This window comes from Thalia democratica, chromosome 6 (assembly GCF_965202585.1).
Source record: "Thalia democratica chromosome 6, ktThaDemo2.hap1.1, whole genome shotgun sequence".
In the NCBI taxonomy this organism is placed as follows: Eukaryota; Metazoa; Chordata; class Thaliacea; order Salpida; family Salpidae; genus Thalia; species Thalia democratica.
In genome coordinates, this window is record NC_139170.1 from 43,851,201 (window position 1) to 43,871,155 (window position 19,955).

Here is a 19,955-nt window from a genome sequence, read left to right on the forward strand (position 1 = left end):
AAACTTATTTACTTTTAAACAACTTAAGATAGTTTTAAATTTGTTTATTTTAAAACAATTTCAACTAACCCTCTGGAATGAAGGGTACCCGTTACCATAGAAACCAACAAAGAAATACTGAGGGGCCATTCTGCCTCCTTTCATTATTTCCCTGTACAAAGTGGCTTGACGCATCTAAAAAATAGTTACAACTATTCAATATGTAAATTACTAAAGAAGTAAATATGATAACTTTTGAAAAGGTAGTTTCAGTTAGAGATGTACTAAATAAGGCAAACAGCTTAGTAATATTTCATTCACACTAAACGTTCGTCTACAAAGTAACAAATATTTTTACAGTTGAAGTTTTTTCTGTAACTTGTGCAAGAACAAACCAACTTAAAAAGTATGTTTTAACACGCTTTATGCTCAATAGTAGTTTATGAATCACGATAGATTAGTCAACTTTACATTTATTCTAACAACGCCGTAACATTGTCATTTTAAAACAACACTATTTTAATTTGATGCTGTATTATTTACTGAAGGTATTCATTTTCTTTTAACAGTTTTCATTTTACACTGACAATAATATTTTTAAATTTCGTAGAGTAAGTTGTTAAAAGCAAAATTGAATTTATTAAAATAAAAAAAACAGCCTAATCTGTGTTGAACTTCCTAATGCAGTCATTTTATTAAAAGCGTCTTATACAAGTTAAAACAAAAAAAAAAAAACAACCAAACTCCAGAGATGTTGTTATTTTCAAGTGTGCAACTTTAAAATATTTTTGGCTTAATCTTCGGAATATTAAAACTAAAGACTTCAAAACAAAAAACGAGCTAGTTGTCAGTCTAACATTTAGTTGTTAAGTTTTTTATTTCTTCATTTCCAAAAATGTATACAGTAACCTCTCGTATCTTTACGCACTCGTGACGTTACGCAATCTCGTTTAGTTACGCATTTTAGAATTCTAAAAAATTCAAAAAAAAAAATTTAGTTTTTTTAAATATTGCACAAATTAAGTTTATTGTATATTTTTGTTTTAAAATATGTTTTTAAATGCTAACTAACCTCTCTATATCTTTAGACTTTGTAAACTAATGTTCCTTGACTAATTGATAAACATTTAGTTATACCTCAGTACATCAGATGTTATGTTAACAATAAGAGATTAAATTAAAATTTTCAAAGAAATATGACTGTGTTAAATAATGAAGGTATAATGAAATAATGAGAGTACAAAACACAATTAAATAACACAACACTCTTGCCCTATATATGAATAAAGCAACACAAATTTTTATACACACACCATACCATCTCTTAATTGTAAACAAATGCTTAATTATAAATTGAATTTGCTAAGTAGAATAGAAAATAAATGTTAAGTATCAAATAATTCAAATCTAAATAAAGATAAAATCTTCTTATTATAATAAATAGTTAAAGTTTTCACAAGTGTTATTATTTTGAATAAATTTAAACCCTTTTTTAACAATATGTGTATAGTTTTATCTTTTGTTTCCATACTTATAAATAAAGTAAACAAATTGTTAAAAGTGGTAAAGTCGCCAGTCTGCTTTTACTAAATGCAATGTCAAAAACAAAAAAGCTATTATAGTAAGTATATTTGGTACCTCTCGTATGTTTACGTTCTCTCGTATCTTTACGCATTTTTTCTGCGGACACAATGTGCGTAAATAAGCGAGAGGTTACTGTACTCGTTGAAAAAAACATCTGTCTCTTTTCCAGTCGTTTTTACACTTCGCGCGTCTTCCGTCAGGTTTTGATGCCCGAGCCCAATGTTGCACAACAAACAGCTACAGTATCAAACAGTAATTCCAAAGTCAGACGTCGTAAAGCTTTGGTCGCAAAACATCGAATGTCAGCAAGAGTTTTATGTGAAAAAAAAACAACGAACGAATATATTGGCGAGTTCTTCGTATTTATATCATATAACACTTCATGTTAAATTTTCAAAAACAACATAAGTGAACACTTGAAAATAAAATAAAAGCTAATAATTTGCATTCAAACGAACCAGTATGTTGGCGAGTTCCTCGTAGTTGAACGTCTTGGTTTCGTGCTGGTGCTGCAACTCCTTGCACAGTTCGATCGACATCTCGTACATCTTGCTCGACTCGAAGTACTCCACGCACTTCCCGTATATCCGCTCCTTCAGCTCCGACTGCGTGCCGCAAGATTCGAAACCCCGGTACTGCATCGTCACTTCCTTGTCGTCGCCCCACTGTTGTGATGTCATAGTAAGTTTTTTTAAATTTCTTACGTCATAGTAAGGTTTTTATTTGTTTTGCTACGTCATGGTAAAGTTTTTATTTGTTTTATTACGTCATGGTAAAGATTTTTTTATTTGTTTTATTACGTCATGGTAAAGTTTTTATTTGTTTTATTTATTTGTTATTTCTTAAATTTTAAGTCATGTCTGTAGAACAACTTTAAAGGAAAAAAAAATCTTATTTTTATATTAAACAGCTTTTGTACTTAATTTGTTGTCTCCGGCTGTATGTATGATGTCAAAATAAAGTTATGCTGCTGTTTCGTATAAAAGTTTTATAGCATTAATTATCATTTTTAAAACGACTTTTGTCGCATCGTCTAAGAGCTTTGAAATTTAACACCATTAACAAAAACACAATATTTTTGTTACTAGAATTGTGCATAAATAATGAAACAAAAACTAGAAATTTTAAACATTTAAAGCATGAGCATCAAAATCACTTTGAAGTTAAACCTAAATTTAAAAAATTTTGAACATTTTATTCAAAATTGATAACATCCTTTATATAATATGTATATAATAGCTGTTACTGGCAATTTTTTAATATAAATAGTTTTTACATGAATGAATAAACTATACTACAAAGGTAAATTTTTACAAACTTTTATGAGGGAAGCGTGTTGTAGCAGTGTGTACGCTGCCTCAGTGTAATTGTCAGATTGTTCGTGCAAGTACGCCAGCTTGTGGAGATACCTGACATACATCTCGCTACGATTGATCTCTTTGTAGAAGTTCTGTTTGGATATAATATATTAAATATTTTTTATTTAGCATGTTTTTATACAAATAATAAACTTAAAGGTTGTTTTTTTTTTAGTCAAACGTGTAGTAATAAAAGAACACTTTGTAGTAATGTAATGTCGTATTTTTGAGTTTTATTTTAAATACACGTTATCATCATATTATCATGAACGTTGAGATACATGATTTTTCAACAAAGACCTCAGTAAAAACTACTTGTTTCAAAAAAATTTAAAATTATTACACTTTTAGTAAAATATTAAACTTCATCAGACTTATTTACAAGCAACTACATAACTTAATTTTTTTACTACAAATTTTACGTACTAAATGATGTTTGTCAGTTTAAAAATGTTTGCACAAAAGATAAATAGTGACGCAAGAAACAAATATTTACGATGAAACACAACACATTAAGTATAAAAAAACTTTTAGCTTAATCTAGCAGCATCGATGCCTTCGAAATCCATCATATCTATTAATTTTAAGCCTTAAATCGGGGCTTGTTATAATGTCTAAGTTTAGTGATGTTTGACTAAAATATATATAAATTGTTATTATAAGCATTGAAACGTAAATTTTGAGTAAGTTGTTAATTCGTCAATATCATATAAATTTACTGCAATTAAATATATAGGTATGTATTGTTAAATTAAATCATTATTGTAGTTTACACACGAATTATACTTAAAGTAATACGAGAATTATTTACTCTTTATATTTCAATAAAGCTCATTATACTGCACTTAATGAAAAGAAGCTTAGTTAGAACTAAACTAAAAGAGCTAAAACTATGGCAACGAAAAACAATTTCCATGTCTATTTATTTACTTAAAACTAATAAGAGTACTGATTGTTGCTTAATTATACAGTTTTTTTTATGATATACATAAGGTTAAACTTTTTAATTGAAAAAGAAAATTTTGATAAAAGAACAATTTTTGAAAAACCTAAATAAAAAAGCAGCTATAGAACTTGTGTATTTCGACTAGTACATATAATACAACTTTTTAAATTAGCACTACAGTTATTTACAAATAGTTTTAATAAAACATATTTAATAAAAGGGGTATTTTTTACTTTCTCGATTTTGAAATCATTACTTTACTAGTTCAAGTTTCTTAATTTTCGAACGAGTAGGGTTAGAGATAAAAGTAAAAAAAAAGCACTAATTGAAAAAAGCTGATAACTTTTGACATAAGACGCATTACATGAGAACAAGCACTGAAGATGACACATTTTCTATTAAGCTCACAATTTACTTTACTATCAAATAACTAATTAATTAAAATATTTTTGTTTGTGCAATACTATTTACGAGTAAGTTAAATAAACGAATAAAAATTTTCAAAGAATAACTGTTAATTGATTTACTTGTAACTTCACTTGTTAAAAGACCAACTTACTAATAAGCTCCTTCTACTAAGATTTAAGAACGCCAATAATATGTAATTTTTAAAGATAAAACACAGTATTTAATAAAGTAAACCAATAGTCAACTGCGGTTAAAATAATTACTAGCAATGTTAAAAAAAACTTTATAAAACTGACCAATAAGTTAACGGTGCAACTCATTCTATTTTCCCTGTTATTTTCCATGATAATTTCCCTGTAATCTAGTAATCTGCTGAACAAATTGCAAACTAATTTGACAAACTCCAATCCGGACGATTTGAGAAATTGATGCTTCTTGCACCAATCTGACATACTGTGAAAAACAAGTTAAACTTTTGTTAAGATGATGTTCTCTGCTTATAGAGTATTTGTATAAAAACTTTTATACTTATACTTAAAAAAAACAGTATTTAATTTTTTAACACTAAACAAAAATTAAATCTGGTAGTTTGGTATATATGCAATTATAAATTATGTCCAATAACTTACTTTAAGTCAAAAGGATATTGTTAAAAAACATGGCATTAAACTTAATAAGAGAATTACTATACTTAAAAGTTTGTAGTTACTCACATGTCATAAAAAACTTTCTGATAATTTCTGTCTCCTTTTCCAGCCTCTACTTGAACATCTAACTTGGTGATCATCTCGTTTTCAAACTGAACAAGTATTAAGTTATATAAATGACAGTCTTAACACGTATTACAATGATTTAAATGAAGTTTCACAAAAGCTTCAAACATTTAGTTTGATACATTTATAAAGAAAATTAAATAAAAATAATTTCCTTTAATGTGCTGTGGTCTTTAAAATATGATAGATAAAACGAAAATGTATCAAATTTTATTTCAAATTTTTTTACTATTTATACAACACAATAGCTCTGTAGTAAAGTTATTAGTCATACATTAACTTTTATTAAAATAATATCACAAACTTGTTTAAAGTTGCCAGCACTGTGCAGTTCGCACTGCATCATGTCGAAGAATATCGGGATGGTGACTTTTCTCAGCTCGTTCTCGGGTATCAGCGTCATTTCCAGTATGTTTCCCACCAGGTGCGGTATGAACTTTATCTTGTGGATTCCTACACAATTTGTTTGTAAAAACTTTAGAGGATATAACGAGTTTTTTTAGCTTTGGAATAGTTTGGTTTTGGTACTGTTTTTAATTGAAAATTTAAACATAAGTCACATATTTTCAAAAAAAGTTTATTAGTTAATTTTATTTAGCGCGTTATCAGAATAATCTTGCTAAAAACTGATAAGAATATAGTGTATATTTAATAAACTATTAAGAAAAAAGTATAGTTTTAAAAGTAACTTATACGTCAAGTCGATCTAAATAAAGTTTAGGTTTCGTGAAGATCATTACTAGGAATTTAAATGCTTTTAAATACTTTGAAGGTATAAGAAAAACACTAATGTCGAAATTTAATATTGCAAATTAGCAGAAATATTATACAACTTATAATGAAGTTTTATAAAATTATAATTAGTATAACATGCAAATAAAACAAACCAAGGTTAAACCACATGTTTCTGATTTGGAATCCCATTTCACAACGCAAATCTCTTTGCTTTCCTTCTCGACTGAAATTTAAATTTACTTTTAATTATTGAAGCAATTTAAGAATACAATTTTAAATATCTTATACAATTTTTTAAAATAAACTTCTTAATTACTTCCAATTGTCATAATTAATAAACAATTACTTATATAAAAATTTATAGCAATATATATTTAGACTACTAGGTATTTAATAATTACTTAACCATGTAAAAATAATTATTTAAAATTAAATACTGAGCTTTGGCTTTTATTAAAGTTTTACATTCTATAATTTCCACACACCTCTTAATAAGTTGCCTTCTATTAACTGACAGTTTTTCTATTTGGATTGAATCTTGAGTCAGGAAAGCGACTCCCAAATCAAAAAAGCTACTCCAAAGCTAAAGTAAAATAATAAAGTATATTTAAATAAGTGACTGATGCAATAACTTTTTGAAAGTATTTATAGAAAGTACATTGAAAATAGGAAAAATAAAACAAAATGCATATGAAAACGCTAAGAAGCTTAACATTTGTCATTGTATTAGTGAATATATATATATATATACAGTAAGGTTATTATTCAAACTTGATTTTTGAAAATTGAACACCTGAAGTTTAGAGACAATCTTTTTTGTCTTTATGAAACATATGTTCCAGCATTTTTAAAATTGTCATTTCAATAAATTATATTTATATATATAAATAATAAAACTGTTATTAAAATATTTAATTTTTAAATGTGGTATATTCTGAGATGTTTTTTTTTTTCAAGAACCTAATATTATTAAGCAAACGATTATCCCTGAATCTTTAAAACTCTTACTTTGCTAAAGTTATTAAAACAAGGTTGAAATACTCTAAAATTGAAACTAACACTGAAGTCAAAAGACGCTTCATCAAGGAACTTTTTGCTGAGAGTTTTTGCGAATATTTTGATGGCGTGAATGAATGTTCTGTACAATGTAAAAATTATTTATGATATGTAATTACAAAGTATTACGTAGCTATGAAAATGTAATTACATAATTGAATTATTAACAAGCAGGTTTACTTTAATTTACTTTAAAAAGTATGTTCAAATTAATTACTTTAACATCTAAACTCAAAAATATATTTTGAAATAGTTATTTTTTCATAAGAAAAAAGTGTTAATTTTAGAAAATTAGGTTTATTTTTGTTTTCATGAAAGAAATCTTTAGTTTTTTTTGTTATAAAAGCATAACTTATTTAAAAACTTACTGATTTTGAATGTTGATCATAGAGACCCAATCACTTCTGTAGGCAGGATTTTTAATTAAATCTGTGAACATTGTGAATATTTCCATTAAGAAGTCCTGCAAATATGCATAAGTAAGTTGAGTTTTGGAAAAGATTAATCTTTACTTATAGAATTTAAAAAAAATATTTATTGACTTTTTGAGAGTTTTAATGTGCAATAAAAAAAAAACACGAAGTAGTTTAATTAAACTTTTTTGAATCTCGACTAGTTCAAAGTTTAAATTCAGTTTTATCCTAAATAAAAACTTTATTTGTTCTTTATTAAATTAAAATTAGTACATATTTGAACAAATTTCAAAAACTTGAAATTACCTTGAAACCACATTACGGACACTAATTCTATAAAACAACCTAAAACACAACTATACATAACTTACCAGAATATCAATTTTAAGACCGAGATTTTTCATGTACATTTCATATTGTTCTTCATCCATTTGACGTAAGAATGCAATCAGACAAGCCACGTATCTACCCTGTTATAAATATTTTTATTTTCAATTTTGGTTTTATTGTTTAATAAGAAAAAATTAGATGAGCATGATATAATTTTCCTATTTTTTAAAAATAAGACTAAAAGTAAAAGGGCAATTAAAACTTTCAACTAACTGCAAGTACAGAGTCTCTTTTCAGATGAATTACTTTCCTGATTACAGACCTGAGAAGAACTTTGGCCAGTTCGAATACGTCCGGTTTCGTTGATCCCAGCTAAAAAATAATGCAAAGTATGAATTAAAATCAGAACTTAATTTAACTTGTTAAATACATGACTTCATACAATTGTACTTAAAACAAGTAAATTTCTTACAACATGATAAGAATTTGTTTATCTCAGCTAACAAACAATGCAAAGTATCAATCGAAAAACTATTAAAATTGCAACTTTATACTGTGTTACTCGGGCTGTTTGAACATTTACAACACAAACACTAACAAGTTGTTTTTTACTGAGAACTTTCAGTATGTCGGCGAGCAAATTGCCGCAATACTCGATATCCTGCAGCGATTCTCCTTCGTGGTTCATCATTTCGTGGAGGCTTTTGGCCATCTCACCCAGCAGCAACTTCCTGCATTCTGTTGTGTGCACGTAAAAAGTTACACAAATTAATTTGTTCTTCACCTTATATGTATTTTTCAAATATTAGTTCAAGTGTAACAAACTCGAGAAGTTTTGTTTAGGCTGATAATACTAAACTTTGCACTAAGTGTTTTGATTTTTTTATTGTGTGTTACGTTTTCAGGGTTGCCAAAAGTTTTTGAGAAATTTTTTCCAGGTCATTGAAAGTACAAGTTATTGGGTCTGTTTTCAGTATATAACTAAGTCTAAGGTGTTTTAATTAGTTTAACAACATTAAAAGATAACGTAAAGCCACTTTAAATGTGTTTTTTAGTAAAAAATAGTAATAACTAAAAAAATATCTATATGAGAGTTTTTTTTTTGTCAATAACAAATTTAATTACTTTATATGTAAAAGTAGTTAACTTTATGCTCAAAATTACAGGTTTTTTCAAAAATTTTCAAAGTCCATATTTTTTAGGTTTTTTAGTCTAAAATGTCAAATTCCAGGTTTTTTGGCAAACCTGTCAGGGTTGCCAATTGTTTTTGAGAAATTTCTAGGATATATAAAATTGTTCCAGGTTTTCGAAAGTACACGTTTTTGGGTTTATTTTAAATAAAAAAATATGTTTAAGGTAAAAAAAATATTTTAAGTATTAAACAAAATTGCAAAAGTACTGTAAAGCTACTTAAAATGTAATTTTATATAAAAAAAATTTTTGATGACGAATTTTTTTTTATATGATAGATTTTTCGTGTCAAGTCAAAATTTTACTACTTAGCATGTAAAACTGTTTAAAATCCTTTTTTTTTTAATTTATCAAATTCCAGGTTTTTTCAGCCAAAATATTCAAATTCCAGGTTTTTCCAGGTTTTGTGGCAACCCTTTTGCTAATAAAAAAGTCATAATTAAATAAAGATTTTGGTTTTGGGAGAAAATAAATGTTTGTTGTAAGAACTATACATACTAATGTTTTATTTCAGCAAGTGTTAGATTATTGAAACTTTATAAAGAAATAAATTTGTTAGTAACCAATTTTTTTTCGCTCACACTAAAACAAAGCTACCTTTTATAAATTAATAAAGGTTTTGTTATTTAAAATATACAATATGTAAAAACATTTTATTAATACCAGTTTATATTTTTTAGTGTTTTAAATTAATTTTTTTTTATTTAACTATTCAAACGTTTTTAAGAAAATATATGAAGTAAAAGTATAAGAAAATTATAAAAAGTTGAAAGAAAAAAAAATTCGTGTAAGCGCTTATAAATGATTATTTCTTTTTTTTTTTGAAAAGTCATTAAATAAACACCATAAATCAACTAATACAAATTATGACTGTGTGTGACGGAAATAGAACAACTTGTAACAAATTGTACGCTTTGTAACTACATGGAATTTGAGCGCCAAGTTTAAATGTATCTTTATAAATATTTAATGGAATGTTGTATTGCTTTTAGGCATGATTTGAAAAATAGTGGTTTAGTTTTCAAACACTGAAATAACAGGAAGTGATATTTGAAACTTTCTGAAAATAGTTAAGCTTTCAAACAGAGCTTAATGAAAAGTTTTAGTTACAATAAAAATCAAAGATCGTTTGTAGCTTATAATTTCAGTTGGAACTTTTAAAATAATTACAACTTTTACTGTAGATATGTAACTAATTTAATGAAAACGTTTTTAGAAACAAAACTAACTGTAAATAAAAATAAAACTTAACTCAAAATACATATTAAAACTTAGCAAAACATACAAACAAAAAGATCAATACAAAAATAAATGTTTAAAATCTTATATAGCCTATTCATTTCAAATGGAAATTTTGTGCAAATTTTAAACATTGCACCAAATTAAAACTTTATTTCTTTGTTAATTGTTTCTTAAGCAACTTTAAAAAATTAAGTTATGAATGTATTGTGTATTTAATTCTATCACCATAAGTATATAAATATAGCCACCAAAACAAAATGATGAAACAAAACCTTACTTGGAAAGATATTTTGACAAAATACTTTTATAGATATTCAAATCTAATAATTTCTAACCGGGATTGACAAAGAGGTCGCTATCCACGATTTCCTGCATGCTTTCCACCTTGAATCTGCTTAAATCGTTCACCGGCATGGATTGTATGAAGTTTTGAAGAAGTTTACTGCAAAAAAATACGTTTAGTGTTGAAAAATTAATATAAAAAAACACGTTTACAGCTATTAACCTAGTAAATAAAGGAATAGAAACACAAATGTTTTAACTAAAGACTTTTGTTTGTTTGCGACATAATTTTTGGTTTTGGTGAAACTTTTTAACTACGTTATTTAGTTTATAGGTTCGAGTTAGACTATTGGAACAGTGTAAATTCACACACTTTAAACTCGATATATAAGGTCGTTTAATAGTAGTTCATACTAGATAACTAAAATATTAATTATATTTATGTTGCTCCGACAATTTAGTTAATTATATTTGTATAAACTTGAACAAATCTTAATTTTGCTGTGCTAAGAAATAAAATTGATGTTACAAACTTGAAATTATAAAACTTGGCTTTAAATGTAGTTAAATAAAATATAAGTTATCTACTCCTCTTAGTACTTGAAACCACTTCAAGTAATTGAAGTAGATTACATTTTATCAACTAAAACAAAGTCTACATCTTTTATTTGGAAGGCTAATAAAAGTTATAACTATAACTACAATCAGTTAAGGTTGTATATAATTTTTAATAAAAAAACTAGAAACATAATAATTAAAAACCAAATGTAAGCTAATTTCAGCTTTAATATAAGTATTATAAACAAACTTACACAATTAAAAAACAGCAAATTAGTAATAAAATCAAATGTATTACATAAAGTAAATACATAACAAGCTTTTCAGAAAAGCTATAAGAACAACTACTGCCATAGATCTACAATAAACCGAGAATAAAACAATATCAAGTTAATTTATCATAAAGATATAACTGTTCAACTAACATACAAGAAACAACAATAAACCTATATTACAAAGAGGTATAGCAAAACAGAAATATTAGAACGAGAAAATGAAAAACAGAAGATGGATTAAAAATGAGAACAATACAAAACAAGCTACTTAAGGAGTTGAAAACAAGTTTAAAAACAAATCAAAAGTATTCATACAAAAGAGGCTTCAAGAATGATAACATTCCACAAATGAATAGGTAAACCCAAATTTTAAAGCTAGTCACAACTACATAATAAAACACAAAACAAAATACTTCAAAGACAAGATAAAACAATAACATGAACCAAGTCATACGAAGTTGTTTTGAAAAAAAAATTACATTTTACTTTATGACACAACTTTCTCTATTTATTTCAAACAGTTCTATTTCATTTAAATAATCAAACCAGTTTACTTAGTTGACCACAGACTGTACAAATAAAACCTATTATTTGGAGAAACATTCTTTTAAAAAAACTTATAGAAAGGTATGCTAACAATTAACAAGTGAAGAAACAGTCAAACAAAAACCTAAACATACAATTAACAAAACAACAAAAACACACTAAACAAATAATGAAATAAATAATAAATAAAATAATAAATACAAAACACACTATTGGTCCTCGGTGAGCGAGGTGGCACCAGGAAGCTCGTGAAAACTCTTGCACAGTTCGGCCCTCATGTCAGCCAACTTCTGTCTCTTGTTGGGGGAAAACCCCTCGTCCGATAAAGATTTCACCTGCTTCCTCTTGGACGGAGTTCTGCGGAGTATGCCTCCTAGGAACGACCTCCGCTTCTTCACTTTTGCTTTGGGGGGAGTTTTGTCCATTTGATTAAAAATTACTTAAAATCCTGATGGGCACAAAAATAGCTTCAGATGGAAAAAAATAATGAAAACAGAGTTTTTATTAAAAGTTTATAATAATGTTTTAAAAAACAAAAACTATTACTTGAGTTTTTAAACTTTTTTTTTATATAAAATTAAGACAAGTATTTGATATTTAGAAAATAATAACAGGAACTAGTTGATAAGCAAAAAAAAATATTTTTTTTTGAAAAAAGTTCAAGTCAAATAATTTGAGCATAGTTTCAGTCCTTTAAAGTACTTACTAATTATTATTTATAAGAATGAATAGAAAATATGTAAAATGTTAAAACACTTTTCTTATTATATGGGGAAAATAATAATTTAAAGATATCTGCAACAAATATAAAGCAAAGTTTTACAAAATGTTTAAATTACATTAATTGCATAAATTTGATATTAAATAATTAATATATTTCAACAACAGTTAGCTTAAAGAATTACTAAAAAAATATAAAATATAAAATTACATACTATATTGACTTTAAATATATTAAATTACATACTATGATTATTAGAAACAATGAAACTTAAATAAATACTATATTTTAATTTAAAATCTGTGTTATATAAAAAAAAAGTACATTTCGATTTTTAATTTATCAAGTACAAAAATATCTTAAAATATTCAAAAATTTTAGAAAGTAATTGAGTTTAAAGCTAATTCATAAGTATAATAAGAACGTTTGATATAGTTAATAATTTGTAAAAACATTTATACTTATTAATAAACAAACTATTGTAAATTTTGTACTAACATAACTCGCTTAATAAATTAAACTTCATCATAACAAAAAATATAAACATAAGTCTAGTAAAAAGAACTAATTCGTGATGTAATTTATTACTTTAGTTAATAAAAACATTACATTACAAGAGATAACTTTTCAAAAGCAATGAAAAATAAAGCAGCAACAAAACTCTATATTCAAAAAAAGCGCGCAAAAGCAAAGCTACCAGCACACGTTATAAAACTGCAGTAAAATTTATGAGCAGCAAATTTATTAAATGTAATTCGCCAAATTGAAAAGAGAAAGGAAAGTCGGCCATGCGTAAACGTGGCTTAAGTGACATCACGATAAGCCTAATAATGGAATTATAAAAATGAGAGGTTTTTAAATGATATCTTTATGGTTGGTAGTTTATGATAAGTGAAAAAAAAAACTAGTGTTTCATTGTTGCAAAAAAAAGCTACAATCAACACTGAAAATTTTTTCTATTGTTTAAAAATTTGCAAAAAAGTTTTTAGTTAAAACAAAGTATGATAAGCATTTTCAGGAATAATAATAAATTACTGTTATTGTTATAATTTTGTTTTTTTTATAAATTTCAAGTTATACTTGTGTACCTTTCCAACTTCAAAAATTTTTTAATTATTGTATAACTGTAACAAGTGTAATTTTTTATATAGCTCTTTTAATTAAGTTTATTCTTTTTATTAACACTTTAAGAACTTTTGTATCTGAACAATGAAAGACGATACTAGTATCTAATTTTAAAACCTGCTTAAGTTTTACTTTACTTTTTGTGACTATATTTATTAGTTATAGCTTTTACCTGATAATATTTTTTCAAGTAATGAAATAAATCAAGTTAAAATACAGTAAGAACTGATTTTAAAATTTTTATCATTGTAATATTCATTCAAATACCAAGTAAAAAATTTTACAAAAAATCTTGTTAAATTAAACATTAAAAACGCAAAAATATAAAACAAAGAAAAATTGTAACAAGAATTGCAGAGCAACAAATTTCTCTTCATTCTGTTGTCATATTTTTTCAGAAATCATAAACTATGATTTCAACTGTAAAATATGACAGAAATGTACAAAAATACGCACATAATAACTGTAAATGGCCTAAAAGATAAAAAAAAAACATATATGTATAATTGAAAAATAAAGCTCTTCAACGCTTTCTATCTAGCCACCAACACATACTTTGAAGTGTGTAGTAAACAAAAAGTAAAAATAATAAAAGTGCAGAGAAAACCAGTAATTCACTAACTCAGCAATGTGTAAGCGTTTAAAACAAAGTGGCAAAACAGCAGCTAAATAAATAAACACAAGAGAGCGCAGTTGAGCGGAAAAACAAAAAATTGCTGAGCTTTTCAAAACAACCTGAGCAAAGTCCTTCAAATTCTCCGGAACCTCGAAATAACGTTTAAAAGTTTGTTACTTTACGACCAAACAATCCATAAATAAAAAAGTTAAAAAATGTCCATCAGAATGAGATTTAATTACTTGTTTTATTACGGATCAAACCGAAATGGCCAGCTATCAAAATTTTTTATATAAACGTCGTTTTAAGAAAAACTACTAAAACTAATTCAAATTCTATATCAATGATATGAATGTATTCAAAAAATACCAACCTAAGTTTCAGCGGAGAACAGATTGGGATTATTTGTTTGACCGATTTCACAACTAACCTCAGTGCCATAGCCTGCAGAAGTTTGTTAATTTTTTTTATGGTATTATACCTTATTTAAACCTTATTTAATTATCGTACATGACGTTATTTTTCAAAAAACACTACTACTATATTTTCAAAATAACATATGCTAATTTAATAAATAAGGTTAAAGAAAAAAGTAACAAAATTAACCACCTAAAAAAAACTTTTATCGAAAACTGATGGTCTCATATCTAACAAACTAAATTTGTTTATTTTAAATTGACACAATTACAATGATACAATTTTTAGTTAAAAAAACATAAAATTTATTCTGCGCTTGAAAACTTATACATTCAAAACCTTGTGTATTTTCAGGTTCAAATTTGCAGTCGTTTTAGTGGTCATCAGTTTGTTTATGGAATTGAAAACTTCGCACACGTCCTTTTCAAATTCTTCCTTCCCTGTGTCTTCTTGGCTGAGAAAATATAAAACAGTAAACAAAACTGTATACCGCAGAAAAAAAAACTCAGTTTAGAAGCAAAAGTTTAGCGTTGCAAAATTTCGCAACTTTATGCTGACGTTTTCCCCAACCTGTGTCGGTCGTCACCCATTTTGGATTATCACCAGATGATACGACATGGCCTATTAGCTTATTTGCAGCCTATTAACGACAGGAATTTTTAGCACACCTTTTGTATTTAAAACTGCAAACTATTTTGTCAGGTTTGGCCCGATGAAAATTTCATGAGAATTTAATTTGTCGAAATTAAACTTGCACGCAACCGCTGCAGACGTGTTTAACATTTTACTTATAAGAGTGCCAGCTTAAAAAAACCTATAATGTTAAACTGACTTGAAATACAGCAACTTTTTATTTAAAATAAACCTACCTATTTCTACAAAAATAAGCATGAATGTTTTACTGTAAGTCTTTTACAAGTTCATAAACTATAAACAATTTATATTGATAAATATTTACATTTTGCAAAATTCGCCTTGATAAAAGAAATTGACATATAAAAAACTTCTGGCAAAAAAAAAAACTGATTTATCCTGACCCATACTAACCTTGAAAGTCGCTATACTATAAACTGTACATAAATTTAAGTTTTTAGCGACAATGAACTCACTGAACGAAAAGTATCCTTGATCTGACAATGAATTTGAACACGTACTCGATGGATCTCAGTGAGAACTTGACTTCTTCCAGATAATTTTCGAAATCGCTCAAATATTTCATTAACACTTTCAATAGTTTCCTGTTAAAAAAATTAACATAAAGTAAGTTGTTATATAAAAGTCAATGCTTTTTTACATTTGAGTACAGTAAAAAAGTTTAAAAATTTATAAATGTTTACCATACATACTACTAATGAGTTGAGCAACTTTTATAATCCCAAAAGCTTAGAGTTTATAGAAACACATAGAAATGTCAAAGTATTCGATATTTTACCGAGTAAATAGTACGAACAACGAATTAAATAGTAGCCGGTATCAAAAACGTTAACAGTAGCACTTTTAACAGTGTGCGTCTATGCTCATTAATCTTTGTAAAATTTATATTTACTTTGCACAGACGCTTTAACAATAAGTTCTGAAATTTATAGCAAAACGCACATACAGTCACCTCGAGCGAATCCAGGCACATTGTGTCAACAGCAAAAGTGCGTAACTAAACGAGAGCTAGAAAACAAACCTTATATATCAATTTCAAAGCACAGCTGGCTCTGATTCAAAATCCACCCGATCAAATTCGAGTGTAAGGGTTAGGGGTAACAGTGATAGTAAAAAATAAATGAAGTATAAAGAAAAAAAAATGCAAAAAATATATAAAATAAATAAATAAACAAAGAAAAAAAATTGATTGGATTTTGAACGCGGGTTAATTTTGAACGTTAGCGGATTTTGATAGTATACCGCACAGCCGTGCTCTTCCAAAGCTGTAGCTGGTGCTGGAGAGCACTACGAAGAATTGAAGGCCGCGAAAAATTCAACGTTTGCCGTGCAAAGCAAGTTCTACAGAAGGTCAATTCAAGCAAGAAAATACTAAAAGATAGAAATGACAACTAATGATACTTGTTTACTGAGAAACACAAACAAGACTTGTGCAATGTTTATGCATATTTTTGATCAATATCCTTGCCACGTTTATCATTTTTAGTCAGGTTGTAAGTCAATCATGCTTCTCTCAGAACTTTAACCAAAACTGTTGAAAACTATCAAAAATTATTGTACACTGAGTCACAATTAAATGTTCAGCCAACCGAAATGAAAATTAACTTTACAAAGCCTAACTAAATATAGAGGTGATTTAGCATTTATAGTTATTTATAAAATTTAATACATTTTACATACAACACACACAAGTAAATAAATATATCTTTCTTTGTTGAGTTTATTTACAAACTAATTAAAAGAATGATAAAATCTGTACAAGAAAACATAATGAAAGCTAGGTAAATACTTATACATCTCCCCCCCAGATTTTATCACAAGGAGATGAAACGACACGTCTAGCTAACAAAACAAACTATTTACAAAATTGCAAACTTAAATACAGTTTTCTGTGCTAACATCAACGAAACAACACTCAAAACGAACGTAAATCACTAAAATGTTACAATAAACATAGTTACAATTTGTACAAAATTTTAACAACAGTTTAAACAGGTTTGTATGTACCGCTTTCGGCATCATAAATCTTTCTCCGGGTTCTTACACGACCGGAACGACGCAGTTTATTTTCTGGAAATACTCCATCGTCGTTAAAATTTCTTTCAAATACCCTCGATTTATCATTAGGGTCCAAACGAGACAATACACCATTTTTCTGATTTGTAGAGGATTGGCTTTCATCAGTGCAATTTGAGTCCTCAGGTGAAAGGAAGGTAGCTGGTTTCGCTTTGCAAATTTTGTCAAAGTTATCTCCAGCTTTGAAACGTATTCCTTTATGGGAGCGCACACAATCAAAACTTTCCTTGGAATCTTTTCTCTCATAGTTGCCAGAAAAAACCAACTTCTGCGTTGGTATGTTTGCTTTTCTAAGATAAGGGATACTATTTTGAGATTTGCAAACATGAGGATTAAATTTTCTTAAAAACTTTCGATTTCGTACAGTAAAGCCAGCAAAATCTATTTCTTTTTGTGCAAATTGAAATTTTTCAGGATTGAGTACAACTCCATTTTTTCCCATTAAATCTAAATAGTCAATCATACGCCACCAATGATCAGCCAACTTCTCATCCCATAAAACAGTGTCATCAACGCATTTTGTCTTTCTAGGTATGTCTATTATGCTTTCATCATACCTGCGCGTATATGCATCTCCACTTGCCAAATAACCTTGTGGTGCTACTTTGTAGTAGTACCTCCCCCATGGAGTGAGAAATGTTGTGAGATGATGATCTTCTGGACGAAGTGGTACTGAATGAAACCCATTCCATGCATCGGTCACACTTTTCCAGGTGTTTGCAGGAATTTCACATACTTGAATGAATGGAGGCTTTACATGATGTGTTTCTCGTACACAATACTTATTTAAAGGTGAAAGGTCAACAACTCTTCTACAGCTACCATCAGCTTTAGCAACCACAACCATACGATGTACCCAAGTAGACGGAACACCAACTGGAGTCTTACCAAGCACACCTAATCGAGTATCCCTATCCAAAGTATCTTTTACTTCATTTTACCAATGTTTTGGAATTGGGGAAAGCAGTTGATATTGCTTTTGGAATGGCATCTGGGTCAATATGAATTTTCAAAGGTGGACCTGTCATTTCTGGAAGCAATTGGTGAGTACATTTATTAAATGTAGATGATGCGTACCTATCTAAAAGCCATTCTCTCATCTTTTGATTGTTTGCAGGAATGCAAGCAAATGGCAACTCCTTTGGCCTATCAGGGGGAGGAGCTCTAGGTATACAATCACAAGTTTGCAGTTCTTCATGGACAGTGCAGGATTCAATGGTCGCACCAATACGAGGAAAATCATGATTTATTATGCCAAGTGTTATGCAGGCATTTCTTGAATGGAAAAACCTGTCAGTACATGGGCTTATATATACCATTTCTTTTGCAACATGAACTTTACCTTGTACATCTTTAGCCATTAGTTCCATAAATATAGCACCAGTTATTTTGATCTGTTCTCTGTTGGCCGCTAACATTTTCCTTTTAACTGGTATAAGACTTGACTTCTTAAAACCATGTTTGAGGTAACTATTAAGGTCCCATAAGCATGACTGAGCACCCGTATCTGTTACAACGTTAATTTTGCAATAATTTTGTCTAGGGCATTTTATATTCATCTGAGTGTATGCTTGTTCATCAATAGAAGCTTTTAATTTAATTGTTGGATGTTTCAGTGACACTGATGCTTTCCATCCATTCAAACAATCAAAGACGTAATGATCAAGTTTTACTACACTATCATTAACATCAACTGACTCATCAAAATTTTGTGTATATGATCCATCAACTAGAAGTGCATTCGTCTCATCTGCACAATTGTTGTCACCATGATAAACTTTTTTCCTGGATTTAATCCAGCATTGCTTACATGTAGAACACTCAATATACTTGTTATTTTTCCTGCTCCAAATAAATTTTGTAGACGTTTTACTACATATATTACAAGTTATTTTACCACTTGGTCGTTTTGTAATTTTCCTAAAGGATTTGTACGAGAAAACTGAGGCAGTAACAGCAGGTTGTGTCATTGCATCACGTGCCATCTCTTTTGCTTCAATAAAACCAATTGTCTCATTGACATCTTTCTCGTCTAAACTACCCCATCCTAACACCTCTTTGCGTATATCCTCATCAGCTAAACCGGTTACCATGACATCTTTAAGGATAATGTCTGTGAAATCTATCATTTGGTTACAGCCATCCTTTGGGCATTTACATGAGTACGAGCATGTACTAGCTTTTCCCTTTAAACGGGCAGCAAATGATCTCGTGTTTTCAGTCAAATCCTGTCTTGTACTAAGAAAGTCTGATCGTCGTACAACAACTGAAACAGGAATAACTGCAAGCTGCTTGATCATCCTTAAAAGCTCTTGCTCACTTAAATTTACTACATCATTATGTCCCTTCAAAATAGCATCGCCTAGATCTTCCTCACAGCACTGGTACAGTTGACGATGCTTTTCTACTTCTGTCATTTCCATACTATCTTTAAAAATAGTCCACTTTTGCAAAAATATGTTCCAACCCTCTTCATTGCAGTCTCTCCCTATTCGAGGACGGTCCATTTTTGGAGGCTTTGGTTTTGAAGAATTTGCATTAATGTGAACGTTGTTGTGAATGATAAGTAAAGAAGCAGCTACAGAAGCATCAACGTCTGGTGTTTCATATGTGCAACACTCAAGAGGGCATTTAATCACAGGCATTGTAAAATTCAATTCAGCAAGATTT

At 28.2% G+C, this 19,955-nt stretch overlaps 1 protein-coding gene across 1 annotated transcript in view; it reads right to left on the reverse strand.

Annotated features, from left to right (window-relative positions):
* The window catches only part of LOC145838503 (dedicator of cytokinesis protein 1-like), a 52,774-nt gene that overhangs the window by 7,065 nt on the left and 25,754 nt on the right, over positions 1–19,955 (reverse strand). The window contains exons 23-39 of the mRNA XM_082946112.1: positions 15,665–15,793; positions 14,895–15,009; positions 14,512–14,582; positions 10,351–10,457; positions 8,181–8,320; positions 7,856–7,954; positions 7,624–7,722; positions 7,208–7,302; positions 6,843–6,921; positions 6,269–6,366; positions 5,936–6,006; positions 5,353–5,501; positions 4,989–5,074; positions 4,572–4,728; positions 2,882–3,013; positions 2,022–2,228; positions 70–174 (exon numbers count right to left, since the gene is read on the reverse strand). Coding sequence (XP_082802238.1) covers positions 70–174; positions 2,022–2,228; positions 2,882–3,013; positions 4,572–4,728; positions 4,989–5,074; positions 5,353–5,501; positions 5,936–6,006; positions 6,269–6,366; positions 6,843–6,921; positions 7,208–7,302; positions 7,624–7,722; positions 7,856–7,954; positions 8,181–8,320; positions 10,351–10,457; positions 14,512–14,582; positions 14,895–15,009; positions 15,665–15,793 — 1,939 coding nt within the window. The remainder of the gene's footprint in view (positions 1–69; positions 175–2,021; positions 2,229–2,881; positions 3,014–4,571; positions 4,729–4,988; positions 5,075–5,352; positions 5,502–5,935; positions 6,007–6,268; positions 6,367–6,842; positions 6,922–7,207; positions 7,303–7,623; positions 7,723–7,855; positions 7,955–8,180; positions 8,321–10,350; positions 10,458–14,511; positions 14,583–14,894; positions 15,010–15,664; positions 15,794–19,955) is intronic.